This window comes from Pristiophorus japonicus, chromosome 21, assembly GCF_044704955.1.
Source record: "Pristiophorus japonicus isolate sPriJap1 chromosome 21, sPriJap1.hap1, whole genome shotgun sequence".
Taxonomy (NCBI): domain Eukaryota; kingdom Metazoa; phylum Chordata; class Chondrichthyes; family Pristiophoridae; genus Pristiophorus; species Pristiophorus japonicus.
In genome coordinates, this window is record NC_091997.1 from 82,401,120 (window position 1) to 82,424,213 (window position 23,094).

Here is a 23,094-nt window from a genome sequence, read left to right on the forward strand (position 1 = left end):
TGGGCCATAAAGGAAGTTTATGCGCAGTGTTATTCAAGACCAAATTGGAGCAAAGGAATAGTACACATTGTTTCTCTGCATTGCACCTATTTTGTTGGATATTTTTGGGGCCAGGTGAAGCAAAATTGACTCTATTGTGTCCAGTTTTGATCCCACAAATGGTGATATCAAGGTTCTGGGGAAGGTAGAGAGAAATTTGGAGGGCTATTGTAATGTATGCATGCTCACAAGTTTGTCGAGCTGTTGCATCTTGCCATCTGGAGGAGGCAGGGGCCCCCAATGAAGTGCACTCTACACGGGAGTCCTCCCTCTATTTATCGGGGACTTGGCCTGGAGGATGGTGCACGGGCTCCCAGGCCGCCTGCAATTTCTGCGGTCTGGGGGAGTCCGCGTTCCATGTTTTTATGGAATGTGCGAGGTTGCAGCCCCTGTTCCACTACTTAAAGGGGCGGCTCCTCAAATTCTGGTTGCACTTCAGTCTCACACACCTGATCTTTGGGCACCCTGTGCGGAGGGGAGCAGGTAGGTCCGAAGGCCTCCTTGTAGGACTGCTCCTGGGCACGGCCAAGGGTGCCAGGCAGCGGGCGATCAAGGGGGTTGTTCAGCCCGACTGCCTGCTTCTCTTCCGTGCTTACATCCGAGCCAGGGTGTCCCTGGAGATGGAGCACGCGGTGTCCACCAGTACGCTCGCGGCCTTCTGCGAGAGGTGGGCACCGGAGGGACTGGAGTGTATCATCACCCCCGGCAACCAAATTTGAATTTGAATTAAATTTACTGGTAAAATTGTCAACCCTCTAGTGCTCATAGCAACATATTGCTATTCAGAACTAGTTGGTTTAATTGTCGGTTTTCGTGGCCCCCTTTAATCAGGAGTCACTTGATTTATGGTCTCAACTTAAAATAGTTGTAGAGCTGTTGCATTGTGAGTGGCGTGGGTCACATGATGTTCACAAAACTCAATAAAACCCCAGTCAGTTGGGTCTAGGTCATCCTCGATGAGGCATGCAGTTGTGAGCCTAGTGGATGTACTGGTAATGTGCAGTGTGATTGTTAAACCTTTGTTAATAAACCAACTAGTTCCGAATAGCAATGTGTTGCTATGAATTCTTAAGCAAAGAACCCTTGAAGCAAATACATTACAGCTATGAGGAATGAGCAGTGGAGTGGGACTAATTGGATAAGTTCTTCCAGAGCCTGCACAGACATGGTGGGCTGAATGGCCTCCTTCAGTGTCGTATGATTCTTTAATTCTAGAAGGGTAAGCAGAATGATACCTAGCATCAGGGGTCTTTATGAGGATGGCTTCAAGAGTTGGGGCTATTTATTTTACAGAAATGCAAGCTTAAAGGTTTTCAAAATGATGAAAGGATTGGACAGTCAGGTTGAGAGCACTAGAGGGTCGGCATTAGGTTAGATGCTAGGTTAAGTATTTCTTTTTTCAGAGTCATCAGCCTCTAGACAGGCTGACCTTATGATGGATATGGAGTTGCTGCAGTCCAGAGGGAAGAGAACTACTGCAGTTAGAGAGAATCAATTACTATATATGAGCTCATGGCTGATCTGTGACCTGACTCCATATACCCTCCTTTGCCCCATATCCCTTAATACCTTTGGTTAGCAAAAATCTATCAATGTCCGATTTAAAATTAACAACTGATCTAGCATCAATTGCCGTTTGCGGAAGAGAATTCCAAACTTCTACACACAGAAGAATTTCTTCATTTCACTCCTCATATACAGCTGTAGAAAGCCCTGGTTAGACCACACCTGGAGCACTGAGAGCAGTTCTGGGCACCACACCTTACGGAGGGTATATTGGCCTTGGGGGGAGCTTTACGGAATGATACCCGGACTTCAGGGGTTAAGTTTTGAGGAGAGATTACACAAATTAGGGTTGTATTCCCTAGAATTTAGAAGTTTATGGGGTGATCTGATCAAAGTTTTCAAGATATTAAGGGGAACAGATGAGGTAGATAGAGAGAAACCATTTCCGCTGGTTGGGGATTCTCGGACTAGGGGGCATAGTCTAAACATTAGAACCAGACCTTTCAGGAGTGAAATGAGGGAATGTTTCTACACACAAAGGTTGGTAGAAGTTTGGAACTCTCTTCCGCAAACGGCAATTGATCAATAGTTAATTTTAAATCGTATGTTGAGAGATTTTTTTAATAACCAAAGATATTAAGGGATACGAGGCAAAGGCGGGTTTCGGGAGTCAGGTCACAGATCAGCCATGATCTCATTGAATGGGGCTGAATGGCCTATTCCTGTTCATATACGACGACAAGGAGTTATGGGCAACTGCAGTCCCTTAGGGCATCAGAGTTTCCCTTGAATTGGCAGCAGTTTATTTTTCTTTCTTCCCCAGATTTATCATGGTTATGGATCGGTCGATGGTGAGCATGCATGGGCATGCTGGTCTTTCCTCACCATGCTTTGTATATGTTTATAATGGAAGCAAGAGCCCCAATACAACTCACAATCCATCTCTTGCAGATGCTACAAGGATGGCTGCTGTGGGAACTGGAAATATTACTACCGTACAATTGGGATCTGAAGCGGAGCTTGAAACACGCTGCTGGAGCAGAGTACAGCAGAGCTCACCACCCCCTTCTCAAGGGCAATTAGGGACAGGCAATAAATGCTGCCCTTGCCAGTGACGCCCACATGCCATGAATGAATAATAAAAAAAGGCACCGTCTGGTTACATACGGCATGGGTGTGATGAAGGGCTAAGTTCTCTGTACTCTGCACAGAGCTCCTTCTGCACAGAGCTCCTTCAACTCTTGCTTAACCTCCCAAACCCATGACCCCTACCACTTAGAAGGACAAGGACTGCATGGGAACACCACCACCAAGTTCCCCTGCAGTCTGGGTGGTGAAGGTATTCCCAACAGTGCTGTTACGGAGGGAGTTCCAGGATTTTGACCCAGCGACAATGAAGGTACAATGATATATTTCCAAGTCAGGATGGTGTGTGACTTGGAGGGGAACTTGGTGGTGGTGTTCCCATGCAGTCCTTGTCCTTCTAAGTGGTAGGGGTCATGGGTTCGGGAGGTTAAGCAAGAGTTGAAGGAGCTCTGTGCAGAACTGTGGTAAGCCCAGCGGCAGAAACCAGGCTGATTGATGCCTGGATATTTTGTAGTGAAAACTAAAATTAAAAGCTCGACCACTAGAGGGAATGAAGAAAGCATACAACCTTCTGACTTACAAGTTATAATATAATTGCGTCATGGGTTCTTTACTAAGAACTAGTTGGGTTTATTAGCAAAGGTTTAACAAACACACTACATATTACCAGTTCATCCACCAGGCTCACAACCACCTGCCTCATCATGGAGGCCCCGAAACCAACTGGCTGGGGTTTTATTGAGTGTTGTGAATATCACGTGACTGGCTAAGCCACTCCCAACTCAACAGCTCTACAAACCTGTAAGCATACTCACAGGGGCATACATTACACAAGTATTTGATGCTGACTTTGAATGTAAAAATGGAAGAAGTTTCCATTCCCAGCTCCGACATCCTTTGGAGATGAGCCAAAAAGAAAAGAAAAACACAAAGTAATCAAGGGTCAAATTTATTTTTGAAGTTGTACAAGGCGTTAATGTTCGTGAATACCTAGTGATCCAGAATGTCACAATAATGCTCGCTTTGCAAACTGCTTTCTTCATTCCCTCTAGCTTTTAATTTTCACTACAAAATATCCAGCCATCAATCAGCCTGGTTTCTGCCGCTAGGCTTACCGCAGTTCTGCACAGAGCTGCTCAGTGGCTGAAAGTGCAGGCTACAATAATATATGGCAAACGAGGAAGCTGGTGAACAGTGCACCTCAGTGGCAAGCACCAGAAACTACGTACCAGAGCACCAACGTACATTAATGGTGCTTTACAAATGCAATAGTAAGGCAGTTCACAGAGGAGAAAACAGTAGAAGAATTGAGAGAGACTTTCAAAAGGCAGAGAGGGAGGTTGCAAGGAGAAACGATTAAAGGAGTAAGAAGCAGAGCGTAGGACCTGGATAGCTGAAAGCATTGCACCACCAAGTGAGAAACATTGGAGGTGATGGGAGTTGAAGCGACGGCGTTGCATATTGGACAAAGGCAAGAGTTGGGTTGTTGGGAGGCCACAGAGGGATTCTTAAATAAGGGCGAGGATATTTGATTCAGTGCATTGGAAGTCAGGAGATGCAGAGGTGATTTCCCAGTGGGACCAGATACAAGCGGTGGAGTTTGGTACAACATGAAGTTTGAGCAGGGTTGAGATTAGAAGGCTGACGAGAAGAGCGTTTGAGAAGTTAAAGATTCAGGTAATGAAGGCATGGATCGCGATTTTGGCAATGGGTGCAGATGAGATAGGGGGCAATGGGAGGCAATGATGCAGAAATGGAAGTGTGTGGTCTTGGTGATCGACTGGATGTGTGGTTTCAATTTCAAGTCAAACCGAACACTAAAGTTAAAGAGTCACGGAATCTAGGGTGGGAGCTGGCGAGGTGGAGCCAATAGGCATCATCAAAAGTGATCCTACGTCAGCGGATAATGTCTACAACAAAACAGCATGTAAATGAGGCCATTGAAGTCAATGAGGAAGGAAAATCATCAGTGGGTGTAAAACGGGCTGCCGACTTGCTATCCCCGTTCTGAGCTATTGCTGAAGACCAATTTCACCCCCAACATCTCCAATTCAAGAGCTAGTATGAGCAAAGCCATGATGGGCCAAAGGGCCTCCTTTTGTGCAGTAAGTTCTATGAGCTGCCCTCATCCTAACTGTCCACCAATATTCACTGCCCAGGCTCAAACATGAAGAATGTGCACCGGGGAGAGGTAAGTGTACATCAGCACAAGTTAAAGCTTTCACGAGAGATGGAGAAAGAGAGAGGGACAAAGGGAACAATGTGGGTGGGGTAGAGTGTTGGTGCACCAGTGCAACTTCCTAATCTCAGTGAGGCCTTTAGAAGGACACATTGAAGAAATGCAAGGCAGCTTCCAAGGGAGAGGAATGAAATCTGAGAGGACAAGCCAACTGCAACGTCCGCCATAAGCTGCAGTGCAGCCTGTGCGACCCATTCAAATCTTTGTGCATGAGCAGTAGCTACAATTGTAAAAGCCGGAGAGCAGCCTGCATGGGAACATCACTCAACTGAAGTCATTCCTGCGATACAAGGGGCTAATTACATCAGGAATGGCCAGGGGAGGAGTCACCAGCCCACTCTCTTAAACAGCAGTGGTAGAGGTCTAAATTTGGGGAAAAATCATAATGTCTGGATGAAAATGATAATTAAAAAGATATATATTTCCAAGGTTAGATACAATGCCTATTTTAAATAAGCCTTTATGAATTTGAATTATTACATTCAACTTTGAATCGATGCATTAAACCCAATTTACTATTCTCGTGGAGCTGCCGGATTGGCGGATTCCGCAAAAGTAACAAAATCTGAAAATTCTGCGGTGTTCACATTCACATCGGTTCTGTTCTATTGACTGAGCAGGACGATCGTAGCTGTCCACCACCTCACATGTCTATAATTCAGGCTGTAAGGGCTAAGCCATAATGCCCCACATTAGGAGACAGATTACAACAAATGTTCGGGCTGACCAGTCGCTCCCGGAGATTTTTTATTGAAGATGTTATTTCTCCCTATTTCTTTTAACATACCTGGCCATGAAGGTGCAGTTGAACTTGTCTCTGCCCTGAACGACCTTGCTATAAACTCAGCTCTTCAGGAGGTATACCAGAGGGGCCTAGAGTAACATCCCCTACCATGCTGCTGGGAAGCACCTTACTTGTGCCTCCCCATCAGCGTGGCCAGGACTGGTAGCTCCCACCAGAGGAAATAGTTTGTCTATCTCCCCTATCAAATCCTTTAATCATCTTAAACACCTCTACGATCCTATGCAACACCCCGCCATCACATCAATAGATGCAAAAAAGAGTCACACAGGTTCAGACACTAGCCTGGGGCCACGGTGGAATTCGACTGGGGTTTCTGCTTTGTTCTGAAGGCAACGTTGGATAATTATCCACTTATATCACCCACTTAAACTTGCTGATTACAGAGTGGCCGTGAGGGGGTGGGGCCACCGACACCCATCTTACCTGCGAGCAAGTAAAGATGAATTTTGGGTTTTTCTCCATCAGGCGCACTGCAGATACCCAGCTTCGAGCACACTTTCGAATAGTCTCTTCATATGGCCACAGCCAGGCTGTTTAACAAAAAAGCTTTTAAAATACTAAATGCAATCATACCGAGTTCATAGGAATAGGAGGAGGCCATGCAGCCCCTCAAGCCTTCTTCTCCATTCAATTCAATATGGCTAATCAGTATCACAACTCCATTTACCCGCCCTTGGTTCCATAACCCTTAGTACCCTTCTCCAACAAAAATCGATTGACATTTTCAATTGACCCCAGCCTCGTCAGCTTTTTGGGGTCGAGTTCCAGATTTCTACTATCCTGTGTGTGAATGTATGCATCCTGACATCATCTTGACAGCCTAGCTGTAATTTTAAGGTTACGTCTCCTTGTTCTAGACTCCACCACCAGAGGAGATAGTTTCTCTCTCTCTACCAATTAGATCACCCCTTAAACTTCCATATTCAAGGGAGTAAAAGCAACATGTGCAGTCTAGCAGGACAAGGAACAAAGGATACAGAGCTGCTGTCCATTCATTTATTTAATGGCCTAAAGAGGCCCCACTGGCACAGGCACGATGGGTCGAAAGGCCTCCTTCTGTACTGTAACATGCTATGAGTTAGATTTTGACATTGTGCGATACTGTTAAATGGATGGTAACAAATCGTCCGTTTCACATTTCCCTATTTATATTTCCATTTACTTCAATGGAAATAAATCTCAACAACAACTTGTATTTATATAGCGCCTTTAACATAGTTCAACGTCCCAAGGCACTTCACAGGAGTATTAGGAGATAAAACAATTTGACACCGAGCCGCATAAGTAGAAATTAGTGCAGGTGACCGCTTGGTCAAAGAGGTAGGTTTTAAGGAGCTTCTTGAAGGAGGAAAGAGAGGTAGAGAGGCGGAGAGGTTGAGGCAGGGAGTTCCAGAGCTTGGTGCCCAGGCAACAGAAGGCACGGCCACCAATGGTGGAGTGATTATAATCAGGGATGCTCAAAAGGGCAGAATTAGAGGAGCGCAGACATCTCGGGGGGGGGGGGGGGGGGGGCGGAATGTGGCTCTGGAGGAGATTACAGAGAGGCAAGGCCATGGAGGGATTTGAAAATAAGGAGGAGAATTTTGAAATCAAGGCATTGCTGAAGCAGGAGCCAATATAGGTCAGCGAGTATGGGGGTGATGGGTGAGCAGGACTTGGTGCGAGTTAGGAGACAGGCAGCCGAGTTTTGGATCACCTCTAGCTTACGTAGGGTAGAATGTGGGAGGCGAGCCAGGAGTCCGTTGGAGTAGTCAAGAGGTAACAAAGGCATGGATGAGGAGCAGATGAGCTGAGGCGGGGGAGGAATCGGGCGATGTTACTGAGGTGGAAATAAACGGTCTTAGTTATGCTACGGATATGTGGTCGGAAGCTCATTTCAGGGTCAAATGTGACACCAAGGTTGCGAACAGCCTGGTTCAGCCTCAGACAGAAGTTGGGAAGAGGGATGGAGTCAGTAGCTAGGGAACGGAGTTTGTGGCGGGGACAAAAGACAATGGCTTCGGTCTTCCCAATATTCAATTGGAGAAAATTTCTCATCCAGAACTGGATGTCGGACAAACAGTCTGACAATTTTAGAGACCGTGGAGGGGTCAAGAGCAGTGGTATTGAGGTAGAGCTGTCATGTGGAAACTGAGGCTGTGTTTTCAGATGATGTCGCCAAGGGGCAACATGTAAATGAGAAATTGGAGGGGACCAAAGATAGATCCTTGGGGGACACCAGAGGTAACGATGCGGGGGCAGAAAGAGAAGCCATGGCAGGTGATCGGGAGAGATGCAAGACGAACTGCCTACTTCTATTGCTATACTGCCTTTTGCAATACAAGGGCTGACCCAAAATGCTTCATAGCCAATGAAGTACTCTTTGAAGTGTAATCACTGTTGCAATGTTGGAAATGTGGCAGCAAATTGTGCACAGCAAGGTCCCAAAATCAGCAATGAGATAATAACCAGATAATCTGTCTTTAGGTGCTGGTTGAGTGTTAAATATTGGCAGGAGACCGGAAGAACTCCCCTGCTCTTCTTCGTAATAGTGACACAAGATCTTTTACGTCCATTTGAGAGGGCAGACAGGGCCTCTGTTTAACGTCTCATTCGAAAGATGGCACCTGCGACAGTGCACTGAAGTGCCAGCCAAAATTACGGGCTCAAGACTCTGGAGTGGGACTTCAACTCACAACCTTACGGGCTCAAGACTCTGGAGTGGGACTTCAACGCACAACCTTCTGCCTCAGGTGAGCATGCTACTACTGAGCCACGGCTGGCATCAGTCTTAGAGCCTCACTCGCTACAAGCATGGGTTGGAGAAAGGGCTATAACACTGCAGGCCCGATTCTGTGCCTCACGCTGGTGTTGAACAATTCTCCGCACCAGCAGTGATTTCTACCCTTCTACATTACCAGTCATATAATCCTCTCAATTAAATATCCTGTAACTTACCCCAGGTATTCATTATTCCTATATAGATCATCCAAACTGCTAGATTGGATTTTTAATTAGTCAGATTGCATGACAGCAGTGGAGTGACACAATCTTTACCTGCAGAATATACATTGTGCATCAGAGATTAAGTTACAGGTTGTAAACTAATTGAAGTATTCTGATAGCTTACATACAGAACACTAAATACTTGGGATGTGTTGCAGGCTGTAGACCAGTCAAGGGTTTAGATAAAGAAAAGACTTGCATTTATATAGCGCCTTTCACAAACACGATGTCCCAAAGCGCTTTACAGCCAATTAAGTACTCTTTGAAGTGTAGCACTGTTGTAACGTGGGAAATATGGCAGCCAGTTTGCGCACAACAAGCTTCCACAAACAGCAATGTGATAATGACCAGATAATCTGTTTTAGTGATGTTAATTGAGGGATAAATATTGACCAGGATACTGGGGATAACTCCCCTGCTCTTTTTCGATATTTTATGTCCACCTGAGGGAGAAGACGGGGCCTCGGTTTCACGTCTCATCCGAAAGACGGCACCTCCAACAGTGCAGCACTCCAATGGAGTGTCAGCCGAGATTTTTTTTTGTGCTCAAGTCTCTGGAGTGGGGCTTGAACTATAGAATAATGAATACCCAGGAGTGAGTATAAGGCTATAATATCAGAGGGATAAAAATTATATAAAATTGTGAACGCAAAGGGGCACATTTTATAAGCATTATTTACATTTAATTGTAAGCTCTGTTACTCTCAGTGACATCATGCAAAATCTGCTCTGACCTGTATCAATGTGGCAGTGCCCCATTGCATGCACTGTGTGCTGACTCTCGCCATTCTGCTGCTGAAGAAAGGCGCTGGCCAATTGGCGAACTTCTGAGAAGGTGCTCGGGTCTGCAACGTCACAGGCATTCACCATCTTATTGGCAGTGTACAATGCTTGATAGCTACGCTGATTGTCGTTGCCAAGGAGCTGGGGGAAGGGAAGGAAAAGAGGGAACAAATAGATATTAATAGAGAAAGCTGTATGACTCTAACATGTTACTGTTGAAATCAATGGTATGTCCACAGAACGTGTTCAGGTAGAAGCTGTGTGTGCAGACTTATCGAAAGTGACACTCCCTCTTTCAAGGTATTTAATTCCCTTTCACAGGTCTCCCTACACCTGACACCACCCTTGATGGATTGCAACAGGTTGTCATTTGTCCTTGATAATGTTCTGAAACCAGCTGGTGAGAGACATGATAAGCAAAATGCTACCTCAGACAAAACTGACGCACATTTCAAAATAAAACTCGACAGTCACAAATAGTCTGCAAAATGAGCCAGTGACGTGTGTAAAAGCAAGGAGTTGCACTGAAAGTGCAGTGGGACATGTATGTATAGCTAAGTCTGCAGCGATACTGGCATTCCTCCAGTCCTATTCAAGGAAGAAAATAAGCATACGTGTATTAAATGGGAGCAGAAGGGCGGAAACACACAGCAGGTTAGATGGAATTTGTAAAGAGAAAATGCCGTTGGATTTCTGGGTTAAAGTTCTGGGTTTTTTTTATTCAAATTTCCAATATTTCCAGTTTGTTTTCTTATTATAACTGTACAAAAGCCTGAAGGCAAATAAATACAAGTATTAAAAGCACAAGATTTATTTTCATGAGAACTGTAGTTTGTACCCCGGAAGAAGTTGATTTTTATAGTATTTTTGAGTGCATTCTCCAGTATTTTGAAACCACAATAAACATAGGCATTGCATTTTTTTCATCTAAAAAAATAACATTTGCTCAATCTTATTGAACATTACTCTCTGATTGCCATTTTTGCAAAATAATCATTTTTCCTTTCCGTTTTGAAACTTTTCTCCCAGAAACAACAACTTGTATTTATATAGCACCTTTAACGTAGTAAAACGTCCCAAGGCGGTTCACAGGACCTATTTAAGAAAGGAGGGAGACAGAAAGCAGGAAACTATCGACCAGTTCGCCTAACATCGGTCATTGGGAAAATGCTGGAGTCCATCATTAAGGAAGTAGTAGCAGGACATTTAGAAAAGCATAATGCAGTCAAGCAGAGTCAGCATGGTTTTATGAAAGGGAAATCATGTTTGACAAATTTGCTGGAGCTCTTTGAGGATGCAATGAGCAGGGTGGATAAGGGGGAACCAGTGGATGTGGTGTATTTGGATATCCAGAAAGCATTTGGTGAGGTGCCACATAAAAGGTTACTGCACAAGATAAAAGTTCACGGGGTTGGGGGTAATATATTAACATGGATAGAGGATTGGCTAACGAACAGAAAACAGAGTCGGGATCAATGGGTCATTTTCAGGTTGGCAAACTGTAACTAGTGGGGTGCCACAGGCCTCAACTATTTACAATTTATATTAATGACTTGGATGAAGGGTCCGCATGTAACGTAGTCAAATTTTCTGATGATACAAAGATAGGTGGGAAAGCAAGTTGTGAGGAGGACACAAAGAATCCGCAAAGGGATACAGATAGGCTCTGATGGGAAAAAGTTTGGCAGATGGAGTATAATGTGGGAAAATGTGAGGTTATCCATTTTGGTAGGAAAAATAAAAAAGCAAATTATTATTTAAATGGAGAGATTACAAAATGCTGCGGTACAGAGTTATCTGGCGGTTCTTGTACATGAAACACAAAAAGTTATCATGCAGGTACAGCAAGTAATCAGGAAGGCAAATGGAATGTGGCCTTTATTGCAAGGGGGATGGAGTATAAAAGTAGGAAAGTCCTGCTCCAACTGTACAGGGCGTTGGTGAGACCACAACTGGAGTACTGCGTACAGTTTTGGTCTCCTTAATTGAGGAAGGATATACTTGCATTGGAGGCAGTTCAGAGGTTGATTCCGGAGATGAAGCGGTTGTCAGATGAAAGGTTGCGCTTATACTCATTGGAGTTTAGAAGAATGAGAGGTAATCTTATTGAAACATATAAGATTCTGAGGGGGCTTGACAGGGTAGATGCAGAGAGAACGTTTCCCTTCATGAAGGAATCTAGAACTAGGAGGCATAGTTTCAGAATAAGAGGTCGTCCATTTAAAACTGAAATGAGGAAGAATTTCTTCTGAGGGTCGTGAATCTTTGGCATTCTTTACCCCAGGGAACTGTGGAGGCTGGGTCATTGAATATATTTAAGGTGGAGATAGACAGATTTTTGAATGATAAGCAAGTCAAGGGTTATGGGGAGCGGGCGGGGAAGTGGAGTTGAGGCCAAGATCAGATCAGCCATGATCTTATTGAATGGCGGAGCAGGCTCGAGGGGCCACATGGCTGACTCCTGCTCCTATTTCTTATGTCTTATGTTTTTAAAACGAAACAAATAAATTTGACGCCGAGCCACGTAAGAAGAAATTACGGTAGATGAGGGTCAGCCTCTCGGGTCTGCTCTGCCATTCAATCTGAACCACTATTACATCTTTTTGGCCTTTTCTCCATATCCCTCAATACCCTAACAACAACAACTTGTATTTATATAACGCTTTTAACATAGTGAAACGTCCCAAGGCGCTTCACAGGAGTATTCTGCAATAAAAATTTAACACTGAGCCGCATATGTAGAAATTAGCGCAGGTGACCAAAAGCTTGGTCAAAGAGGTAGGTTTTAAGAAGCGTCTTAAAGGAGGAAAGAGAGGTAGAGAGGTTTAGGGAGGGAGTTCCAGAGCTTGGGGGCCAGGCAACAGAAAGCACGGTCACCAATGGTTGAGAAGTTATAATCAGGGTCGCTCAAGACAGCAGAATTAGAGGAGCGCAAACATCTTGGGGGGGGGGGGAGGGGTTTGTCGGGCTGGAGGAGATTACAGAGATAGGGAGAGGCGAAGCCATGGAGGGATTTGTAAACAAGGATGAGAATTTTGAAATTGAGACGTTGCTTAACCGGGTAGGTCAGCGAGCACAGGGGGTGATAGGTGAGCGGGACTTGTTGCGAGTTAGTACGCGGGCTGCCAAGATTTGGATGACCTCAAGCTTACATAAGGTACAATGTGGGAGGCCAGCCAGGAGTGCGTTGGAGCAGTCAAGTCTAGAGGTAACAACGGCATGGATGAGGGTTTCAGCAGCAGATGAGGAGGCAGGGGCGGAGGCAGGGGCAATGTTACGGAGATAATCAACAGATTCTCTGGTTATTTATCTCATTGCTGTTTGCGGAACCCTGCTGTGTGCAAATTGGCTGCCGTGTTTCCCTACATTACAACAGTAAAACACTTGCGAAGTATTTTATTTGGCTGTGAAGCATGTCGAGACACCCCAAGGTTATGAAAGGTGGTATAAAAATAGAAAGAAAAGACTTGCATTTCGATAGTGCCTTTCACGACCTCAGGATGTCCCAAAGTGCTTTACAGCCAGTGAAGTACTTTTTGAAGTGTAGTCACTGTTGTAATGATACACAGCAGTCAATTTACACACAGCACGCTCCCACAACAGCAATGTGATAATGACCAGATAATCTGCTTAAGTGATGTTGGTTAAGGGATAAATAATGGCCATAAACTCCCTTGTTCTTCTTCGAAATGGGATATTTTACATCCACCCAAGAAGGCAGATGGGACCTCAGTTATTGCCGCATCTGAAAGACGGCAACTCCGACAGCACCGAGTTGTCAGCCTAGATTCTGTGCTGAAGATTTTGGAGGGGGACTTGAACCCACAACCTTCTGACTCAGAGCCACAGGTGACACCATGTTTTTTGTTGCTTTTTTTAACTGGGGTAAAAAAAATTCCTTGGATTAAAAAGATGCAAAAAAAGTCAAACCCAGTCTTCCTGACCAAGGGATCATTTCAAAAGCAAAATACACTGCGGATGCTGCAATCTGAATGGGATCATTTCGGTCAGGGCTAAAGGCAACAATTTAGATTGTGCACATTCTTTCCAAACACTGCTCCCAAAGCCTGCACTTATTCGAGGTACATTCCCAGCAGGGACTGAGGGCTTACTATCCTGGAAGGTTTGGAATTTCTACATTAAAAAGTGATTAATTTTACACTTCACAGTTGATAAGATTTTTAACCTTAAAAAGGAAAGCAAAGTGATCATCTAGTTTTTCAACAGAGCAAACAGTTCCAGCATCCCCAAAAATAACCTCAACAGTGGCTCTCTAACCTCCATCTCCAACCTATTGGACCAAGTTCAGAGGCAGCGTGAGCCCATGATCGATCTCAGAGTGCTTCACTTGCCCTTTCCTACCCCGAAAGATCAGATATTCAGACACACGGCCATACCTTCGCCATATCGGAGAGGATCTCAAAGTCAATCAGCAGTTCATGAACGTCCCTGTTGAAGACGACCAGCTCGGCCTTGTGCAGAGTGAACTTGCGGTATGGGTCAGGGGGTGAAATCATGGAGCCCTGGCCTGCTCCAAACAAGCCATTGCACGCCAGCTCCACGTACAGCTCCAAGCTACAGAGAGTAAAAAAAAAACACACGTGCCTGCGATAAGTGTGTTTCCTCCTCCAGCAAAGTTGGCCAACTACAACCATCTCAGATACTACAACAGCAGCAACTTACATTTATATAGCGCCTTTAACTTAATTAAACGTCCCAAGGCGCTTCACAGGAGTATTGAGAGATACTGAGCTGCATAAGTAGAAATTAGCGCTGGTGACCAAAAGCTTGGTCAAAGAGGTAGGTTTTAAGGAGCGTTTTGAAGGAGGATAAGGCTTCAAAAAGCATCAAGGGGTATGGGGGAAAAGCAGAAATATGGTGAGATAGAGGATCAGCCATGATCATATTGAATGGCGGTGCAGGCTCAAAGGGCCGAATGGCCTACTACTGCTCCTATTTTCTATATTTCTATGAAAGAGAGGTAGAGAGGTGGAGGGGTTTAGGGAGGGAGTTCCAGAGCTTTCGGCCCAGGCAACAGAAAGCACGGCCACCAATGGTTGAGTGATTATAATCAGGGATGCTCAAGAGGGCAGAATTAGAGGAGCGCAGACATCTTTGGGGGTGGGGGAGGGGTTGTGGGGCTGGAGGAGATTACAGAAATAGGGAGGGGCGAGGCCATGGAGGGATTAGAAAATAAGGATGAGAATTTGGAAATCGAGGCATTGCTTAACCGGAGCCGATGTAGGTCAGCGAGCACAGGGGTGATGGGTGAGCGGGACTTGGTGCAAGTTAGGACAATGGCAGCCGAGTTTTGGATCACCTCTAGTTTATGTCGGGTAGAATGTGGGAGGCCAGCAGGAGTGTCAAGTCGAGAGGAGAAAGACCAGCATGTAGACATGTCCTTGGATAGCAAGCATACCATTTATTAAATGACATAATTCTAGGATATGAGCATAGCACAAAGATCATCCTCTCACTGCATCTCCCTCCAGCCACTTGCCCTCCTTCACTTAGACAACCTGGTCAAGATGAACAAAATTAGCTTCCCAATTCCCGATTTGAGGGGGAAATAACCATTACCAGCATACCACTCAGACTGCATCTAACTCATGTGCCAATGCTGAAGGGTAGTTTTTATAACAAACATCACCTGAAATAGCTAAACTATACATACTAAAATGGTCCCTAACTTGGGATATCAAGAAGCCAAGATTTTTTCCTACAGAATGCTTCCTAAAGTATTAAGATAATGCCATGGTTGTGCTCAAAAAAACACAAACATAAGCAATTGGCAGCAAAGTGATGTTCATTACATTCTCGTAGCAAGGTCAAAATTAAGCCCGCTACTGAGTAAAAGATGCCAATATTAACACAGCGAGAACAGGAAGACATAGAGAGGCAGAGAGTTTTTTTTTAAATCCATAATTTTGAAAAACAAAATGGAGATAATGAAGGAATTCGGTGGGTAAGAGTCTATTAGTTACCGTACTTACCCAAGAGAATTACCCTTGTGCTCCGAGATGCACTTTATTAGAGGATACATTGAAACCAATCACCAGAGAACCAAGTGAAATAGAGCTCCCCCAGTAGACTACTGATGTAAATACAATAAAAGGGTCATGTGGCAAAGTCACATTACAAATTTCTGTATTCGAGCCATCTTGTAGTGTATGTTTGTTAGTGATGTCGGAAGGATATATATTCATGGAGTATACAATAGCCCGAAGCTGAATGGATAAGAATGCTGACCTGTGAGGTTCTTCATCTGTGAGATTCTCTGTCAGGATATAGTTGATCTTCTCCCCTTCTTTGGTCAGTCCCTGAAGCCATAATTAAGTTTAGAAGATTAAAACAATACGTTTTAAATGAGGCTGATTCGCCTTTACTTATTATTTAGACTTTTGAACAGATCCAATGCCCAGACTTTGCTGTGTAACTCTACAGAGTTCACCATCAGCAGGACAATGGTTAAACAGCTAGTTACAGCATTTGCTCTGTAACTGTATATGATGTTATTCCAGTGTTGATTCTATACTTTATCATATACCATCCATCCCAGATATCCTGTCATATTATAATACACAACAAAGGAAGCTATTTAAAATAAAAACAAAGTGCTGGAAGTACTCAGCAGGTCAGGCAGCATCTGTGAAGAGAGAAACCGAGTTAACATTTCAAGTAGATGACCTTTCATCAGAACTGGAAAAAGTTAGAGATGTAACAGATTTTAAGCAAGTGCAGGGGCTGGGATGGGTGGGAAGGGAGGAAAGGAACAAAAGGGAAGGTCTGTGACAGGGTAGAAAGCAAGAGAGATTAAATGACAAAAGTATAATTGTACAAAGCAAAGGAAGATGGAAGTGGACAGATAAAGAAACAAAATATGAGTCTAGAAGAGGTGTAAATGGGAATGGCAGAAACATCAACAGCTACCATGTGAAAATATATGGGCGGAGGTTCTAGTCTGAAATTGTTGAACGCGATATTGAGTCCAGAAGGCTGTAAAGTGCCTAATCGAAAGATACGGTGCTATTCCTCGAGCTTGTGTTGCGCTCACGTGGTACAGCGTAAGAGGCTGAGGACCAAGAGGTCTGAGTGGGAGTGGAGCGAAGGGATAGGCAACCGGAAGCTCAGGGGTCAAGCTTACGGACTGAACGGAGGTGTTCCACAAAGCGGTCACCCAATCTGTGTTTGGTCTCCCCAATGTAGAGGAGACCACATCGTGAGCAGCAAATACAGTATACTAAATTGAAGGAAGTACAAGTAAATCGCTGTTTCACCTGGAAGGAGTGTTTGGGGCCCTGGATAGTGGGAAGGGAGGAGGTAAAAGGGCAGTTGTTGCATCTCCTGCGCTTACACGGGAAGGTGCCGTGGGAAGGGGAGGGGATGCTGGGAGTGACTGTGGAATGGACCAGGGTGTCGCGGAGGGAGCGGTCCCTTCGGAATACTGAAAGGGGAGGGGAGGGGAAGTTGTGTTTGGTGGTGGGATCACGCTGGAGGTGGCAGAGGATGATCTGCTAAATATGGAGGCTGGTGGGGTGAAAGGTGAGAACAAGGGAAACCCTATCGTGGTTCAGGGAGGGAGGGGAAGGGGTGAGAGCAGAAGAGCAGGAAATGGGACAGACATGGTCGAGGGCTCTGTCAACCACGGTAGAGGGGAATCCTCGGTTGAGGAAAAAGGAAGACATATCGGAAGCACTAGTGTGGAAGGAAGCATTTAACTATGTGCCAGCAACATCAACATAAGTGGGGACCATTGCCTCTGGTCACTATTTCTAGCAAAACTATTGATTTGTTCCTTTCTACCTCCATTATTTCACCTGAAGTGGCAAATACAGGAAGTCTTCTTGTCACCCTCGCCTCCGAGTCAGAAGGTTGTGGGTTCAAATTCCACTCCAGGGTCTTGAGCACATAAATCTAGGCTGACACTCCAGTGCAGTGCTGAGGGAGTGCTGCATTGTCGGAGGTGCCATCTTTCGGCTGAGACGTAAAACCGAGGCCCCGTCTGCTCTCTCAGGTGGATGTAAAAGATCTCATTACACTATTTCGAAGAAGCACAGACGAGTTATCCCCAGTGTTCTGGCCAATAATTATCCCTCAATCAACATAACAAAAAAACAGATTATCTGGTCATTATCACATTGCTGTTTGTGGGAGCTTGCTGTGCGCAAATTGGCTATCATGTTTCCCACATTACAACAGTGACTGCACTTCAAAAAAAAGTACATAATTGGCTGTAAAGCGCTTTGAGACATCCGGAAAAGGCACTATATAAATTCTTTTAGATTGTCACTAAGACAGTAATGAGTGAAAATCTTCCCATGTGTTTCTAGATACCTGATCATCCCCATAAAGTTCTACAAGGCAAGAATGGCATGCTGGGCGAGATGTAGATAAGAAAAAAGTGTTTGCTGTAGCATCGGAATATACAAATGACTGAATAGGTTAAAAGACCCTTCTGTTACATGCAGAATTAGCTAGTGGCTCATAGTGCATCACAGGTTGAAACACATGAACTAATAGACCCAAACTTGACCAATTTTACAAACATATCCTGATCCTCAAAAGTCTACGAGAGCCTTACGACATACGAAAAGTGTCTTACATATATACGTTGTGCCAACTTCTGCCCATTGATTTTCTCCACTGGACTATGCCCACTAAATATCTCGTTTTACCACGTGGCTTTGTGGCACAAGACAGGAAGAGTCCTTACTTTACAAGATGATTGTGCTTGACCAGTATGGTGCAATAGATCAGCCACGTGGTGAACTGGGAATCCAGATGTGGCTAATTGCATTTCTGTTTGTAAATAAAGAAGTGAGTAATAGACACAGTTGATGAGCATGTGATCTCAATACTCATATTCACACGGTGCATGCATCTGAAGTTTAACCTTGCTGTGCATTTGTTGGTAGAATGGCAAGACGGATAGCAGAGTGTGTGTTGTATTTTAAATTGTTGCAAGCATTTTGCATCATTGATTACTGAATGGTGGTAGGTGTTTGGTCAATAAATATGCAGATGAAGCCACATTCCTGCTAAACTGCGCAGCTGTGTGGAGGTCCAACACAGGTCACTCAAAGGCTTTTCAATTGAAATAACTGCGTATGCACAAAATATTGAAAGGGCTGTCAAAGGGCCCGCATACCTAAAAAAATAGTACAGGGAACATCTGAGCTGTAGTACATTTACCTGCATGGTGTGAGCGCAGGCAAGTAGTTTTCTACTAAAGTTAGTGGATGTGGCTAAAACAGTGTCAACGTAACCACATCTCTGGCGAGTCAGCAATTTCGATTAGACAACACTGGACTAGACAAAAATCACACGAGAGTCATTTGAGGGCAGGTTTATTAACTGAAAAATAATTACAGTCCCTTTCAACGGGGTTTAATACTCTTGTTTATTTTCTATACTAATTAGCACTAATTTGCGAATTCAGCGTACCTGGACCGGCGTGTCATTGCGCCATACCATTCCTTCCCCATCGCTCTCCCACACAAAGTGCACCTCTTTGCCTTTCCAATCTGTCGGGATGGTCAGTGTCACCTTGAACCAGGATGTCCACCATCTACAGTAAAAAAAACACAATTAACAACTGTGACAACTAGAATTAGTTTAAATCCACGGACGGATTCCCTTTTACATTCAACTTGCAGTTCCCCAGCACAAGACAAAACAATCCTAAGAAAAAAAGAGATATTTTAAAATAAAAAAGGTTTGTAATTAATAAAGTGCTAACAAGATTGAATAAAACATAACCTGGGCACCAATTAGTCAGTTAATAGGACTGAACTGAACAGGTGCTGACAAAGTTCCCATTAACACAATCTTTCATTAAAGTGGAGTATTACAATGTTCACAATTGGGATACTTGATATGCCCTGGAATATTTTTAACAAACTAAAAATTCCTCAAGTCAGTCAGTCAGTCAGTCTACTTTTCCCATCTGTACTTACGTTGGACCAAAGGAATCTCCAACTTTAGCAGCTGTAAAATCTCTTTTCACTGCCTCCTCGTACGGGATGCGTGATGGTGTCAGAAAACAGGAGAGTGATTCAACGGGGCAGCGAGCACCAAACAGCCTGCAAGAGACACAAGGACAACAATTCTTCAGCTGCTGCTGTACAGAGTAATGCCACCTACAGGGCATTTTATCCAAATCTTACAATGATCACACTGCAATATGTTTAAGGAAAGACAACCTCTCAGCTGAATTGGCCTTAACCCTGCGTATTATACAACAACTTGTATTTATATAGCGCCTTTAACGTAGTGAAACGTCCCAAGGCGCTTCACAGGAGTATTATGAGATAAAAATTTGACACCAAGCTGCATAACTAGAAATTTAGCAGGTGACTAAGGTCAAAGAGGTAGGTTTCAAGAGCGTTTTGGAGGAAAGAGAGGCGGAGAGGTTTAGGCAGGGAGTTCCAGAGCTTGGGACTCAGGCAACAGAAGGCACGGCCACCAATGGTTGAGCGACTACAAGCAGAGATGCTCAGGAGGGCAGAATTAGAGTAGCGCAGACATCTCGGGGGTGGGCTGGAGATTACAGAGATAGGGAAGGGCGAGGCCATGGAGGGATTTGAAAACAAGGATGAGAATTTTGAATTTGAGGCGTTGCTTAACCAGGAGCCAATGCAGGTCAGCGAGCACAGGGGTGATAGGTGAGCGGGACTCGGTGCGAGTTAGGACACAGGCAGTCGAGTTTTGGATAACCTCTAGTTTGCGTAGGGTAGAATGTATAATTATACAGGTAGAGTGTATAATTATCATCACTGAACAGGGAGTTCAATCCTTACCTGACTTCACAAACAGAAGCATCGATCAGTGCAAGCAAGCCCCTTGAAGGATATTTGTTGCTACTGCTTATTCAAAGTTGATGCTTTCAAATGTACTTTGCCTCTTGAAGGGTATTTGCCAAGAGACTTTAAATCAGGTGATGGTTAGAATTATGCTTTTTTGTCAGCTGTGGCTCAGTGGGTAGTACTCTCACCTGAGTCAGAAGGTTGTGGGTTCAAGTCCCACTCCAGGGACTTGAGCACAAAATCTATGCTGACACTCCGGTGCAGTATTGAGAGAGCGCTGCACTGCCGGGAGATGCCGTCTTTTGGATGAGACGTTAAACCGAGGCACCATCTGCTCTCTCAGGTAGACATAAAGATCCCGTGGCACATTGTCAAAGAGCAGTAGAGTTATCCCCAGTGGGTGTCCTGGCCAATATTTATCCCTCAGTCAACATAACAAAATCAGATTATCTGGTCATCATCACATTGCTGTTTGTGGGAGCTTGCTGTGTGCAAATTGGCTGCTGCATTTCCCACATTACAACAGTGACTACACACCACTGTATGGTGGTCCTGAAAGGCCTTATAGAAATTCAAGTCTTTCTTTCGCAAGGATATTTATTTTCAAGGTTCATACAAAGCAGTTCTAGAGACTATAGCTCTAGACTTGTTATTTATAGAGGAGTTTCTTAAAGCGTGGTTGATTCCTCTCCCGCAGAGCAAGGAGGTTGTCAGATATTAATCTGGGACAACACCAAGCCCAACAGAAGTAATGAGTTCTGACGAAAGGTCATCAAGCTGAAACATTAACTCGGTTTCTCTCTCCGCAGATGTTGCCTGGCCTGCTGAGTATTTCCAGCATTTTCTGTTTTCATTTGAGATTTCCAGCATTCGCAGTAACTGAAGTAATGAGGAGGGGCCAGTATGGGGTAACAATACTCAGGCGGCAATGGACAGGGCTCTAGCACCATGTAGCTAAAGTTCAGTGTTATCAGAGAATGGGTCTCAGTTGAGAAAAGACGACACAAAAACCAAAAATGAGGTAGTGGCATTGCATATGAGAATCCCGACTCGGAGACTAACAATGTACAGCTACAGAAAATAACCGCACAATGGGTCTTGTGGCATATGGAACCAACACGTCCTGATGGCTCAGTACATAGGGCAAGCACAATAGCAAGGTCCTGAGGCATCTATGGCCAGCCTGGTGAGGACATATAGTTTTGCAATGTTGTCAGCATCTTTAAGAAGTAATTTGAGACATGACCTGTGGTAAGTGTAGCATGGCATGGGAGGAACAGATGACCTTGGACCTATGGTGCCCCGAGCTCTCAACCACTGGGGGTTTCATCAGCCCATGTTTGGGTCTGTTGTAGATAAATTGATAAGAGATTGATGGTTATGATTTGTCAATAACTCTATTATCGTGTCAAGCGACTACTGGATGGTAGAAGGCAAACTAGATGCACTGGAGTCTTTTTGCTGTTAAAGAACAATTCGATCAAGGTTCATGTAAGGTAATTGGTTGGAATACAGAGAGAGCTCCCTTCTATTAATTTTCCATCGGTTTTATTGATAGCCCCTTCAGAGAGAATTCTGCCAGGGTTTACACAAAGTGATGGATGCAATGTAGACAAGTTCCTCTAATGGGGTTAAGGTTAGTGTTTATGCAAGATAAGAAAACGGATGTGTTTCTAGACACTGAAGTGCTACTGTTAGGAATCACCAAGGAGATGTGCAATTAATAAGTGCTACTGTTATTATTAATTGCACATCTCCTTGGTGATTCCTACAGTTGATCAGAAACTATTCCAAATCTTAGTTTCTAATATCTGTAAACTGTACACCAAAAATGTATCAAGTGCGGTTAGGGATGGACAATAAATGCAGGCCTCGCCAGTGACACCACGTTCCGTGAATGAATAAAAATGTGAAGGAAAGCAGCAGAATGAAGGCGGGGCGGGGGGGTGGAGAGCCTAAGGGGGGGGGGGGGGGGGAGAGAGAGAGCTTAAGGGGGGGGGGAGCTGGGGGGAGGGGGAAAGAGCTGTGGGGGGGGGGGGGTGTTTGTGGGGGGGAGGGGTGTGTGTTTGTGGGGGGGGGAGGGGTGTGGGTGTTTGTGGGGGGGAGGGGTGTGGGTGTTTGTGGGGGGGAGGGGTGTGGGTGTTTGTGGGGAGGGGTGTGGGTGTTTGTGGGGGGGGGGAGGGGTGTGGGTGTTTGTGGGGGGGGGAGGGGTGTGGGTGTTTGTGGGGGGGGAGGGGTGTGGGTGTTTGTGGGGGGGGGAGGGGTGTGGGTGTTTGTGGGGGGGGGAGGGGTGTGGGTGTTTGTGGGGGGGGAGGGGTGTGGGTGTTTGTGGGGGGGGAGGGGTGTGGGTGTTTGTGGGGGGGGGAGGGGGTGTTTGTGGGGGGGGGGGGAGGGGGGAGGGGGTGTTTGTGGGGGGGGGAGGGGAGGGGGTGTTTGTGGGGGGGAGGGAGGGGGAGGGGGTGTTTGTGGGGGGGGAGGGGGGGGGTGTTTGTGGGAGGGGAGGGAGGGGAGGGGGTGTTTGTGGGGGAGGGGAGGGGAGGGGGTGTTTGTGGGGGGGAGGGAGGGGGAGGGGGGTGTTTGTGGGGGGGGAGGGAGGGGGAGGGGGGTGTTTGTGGGGGGGGAGGGAGGGGGAGGGGGGTGTTTGTGGGGGGGGGAGGGGGGGGGGAGGGGGGTGTTTGTGGGGAGTGGGTGTTTGTGGGGGGGGAGGGTGTGGGTGTTTGTGGGGGGGGGAGGGGGGGGGGTGTTTGTGGGGGGGGGGAGGGGGGGGGGGTGTTTGTGGGGGGGGGAGGGGGGGGGGGTGTTTGTGGGGGGGGGAGGGGGGGGTGTTTGTGGGGGGGGGAGGGGTG

At 45.5% G+C, this 23,094-nt stretch overlaps 1 protein-coding gene across 2 annotated transcripts in view; it reads right to left on the reverse strand.

Moving 5' to 3' along the window:
• The window catches only part of man2c1 (mannosidase, alpha, class 2C, member 1), a 97,476-nt gene that overhangs the window by 73,056 nt on the left and 1,326 nt on the right, over nt 1-23,094 (reverse strand). For both annotated transcript variants that reach the window (XM_070865131.1, XM_070865130.1), the window contains exons 2-7: nt 19,400-19,525; nt 18,888-19,011; nt 15,693-15,763; nt 13,841-14,018; nt 9,395-9,584; nt 6,099-6,205 (exon numbers count right to left, since the gene is read on the reverse strand). In XM_070865131.1, the coding sequence (XP_070721232.1) occupies nt 6,099-6,205; nt 9,395-9,584; nt 13,841-14,018; nt 15,693-15,763; nt 18,888-19,011; nt 19,400-19,525 (796 nt within the window). The remainder of the gene's footprint in view (nt 1-6,098; nt 6,206-9,394; nt 9,585-13,840; nt 14,019-15,692; nt 15,764-18,887; nt 19,012-19,399; nt 19,526-23,094) is intronic.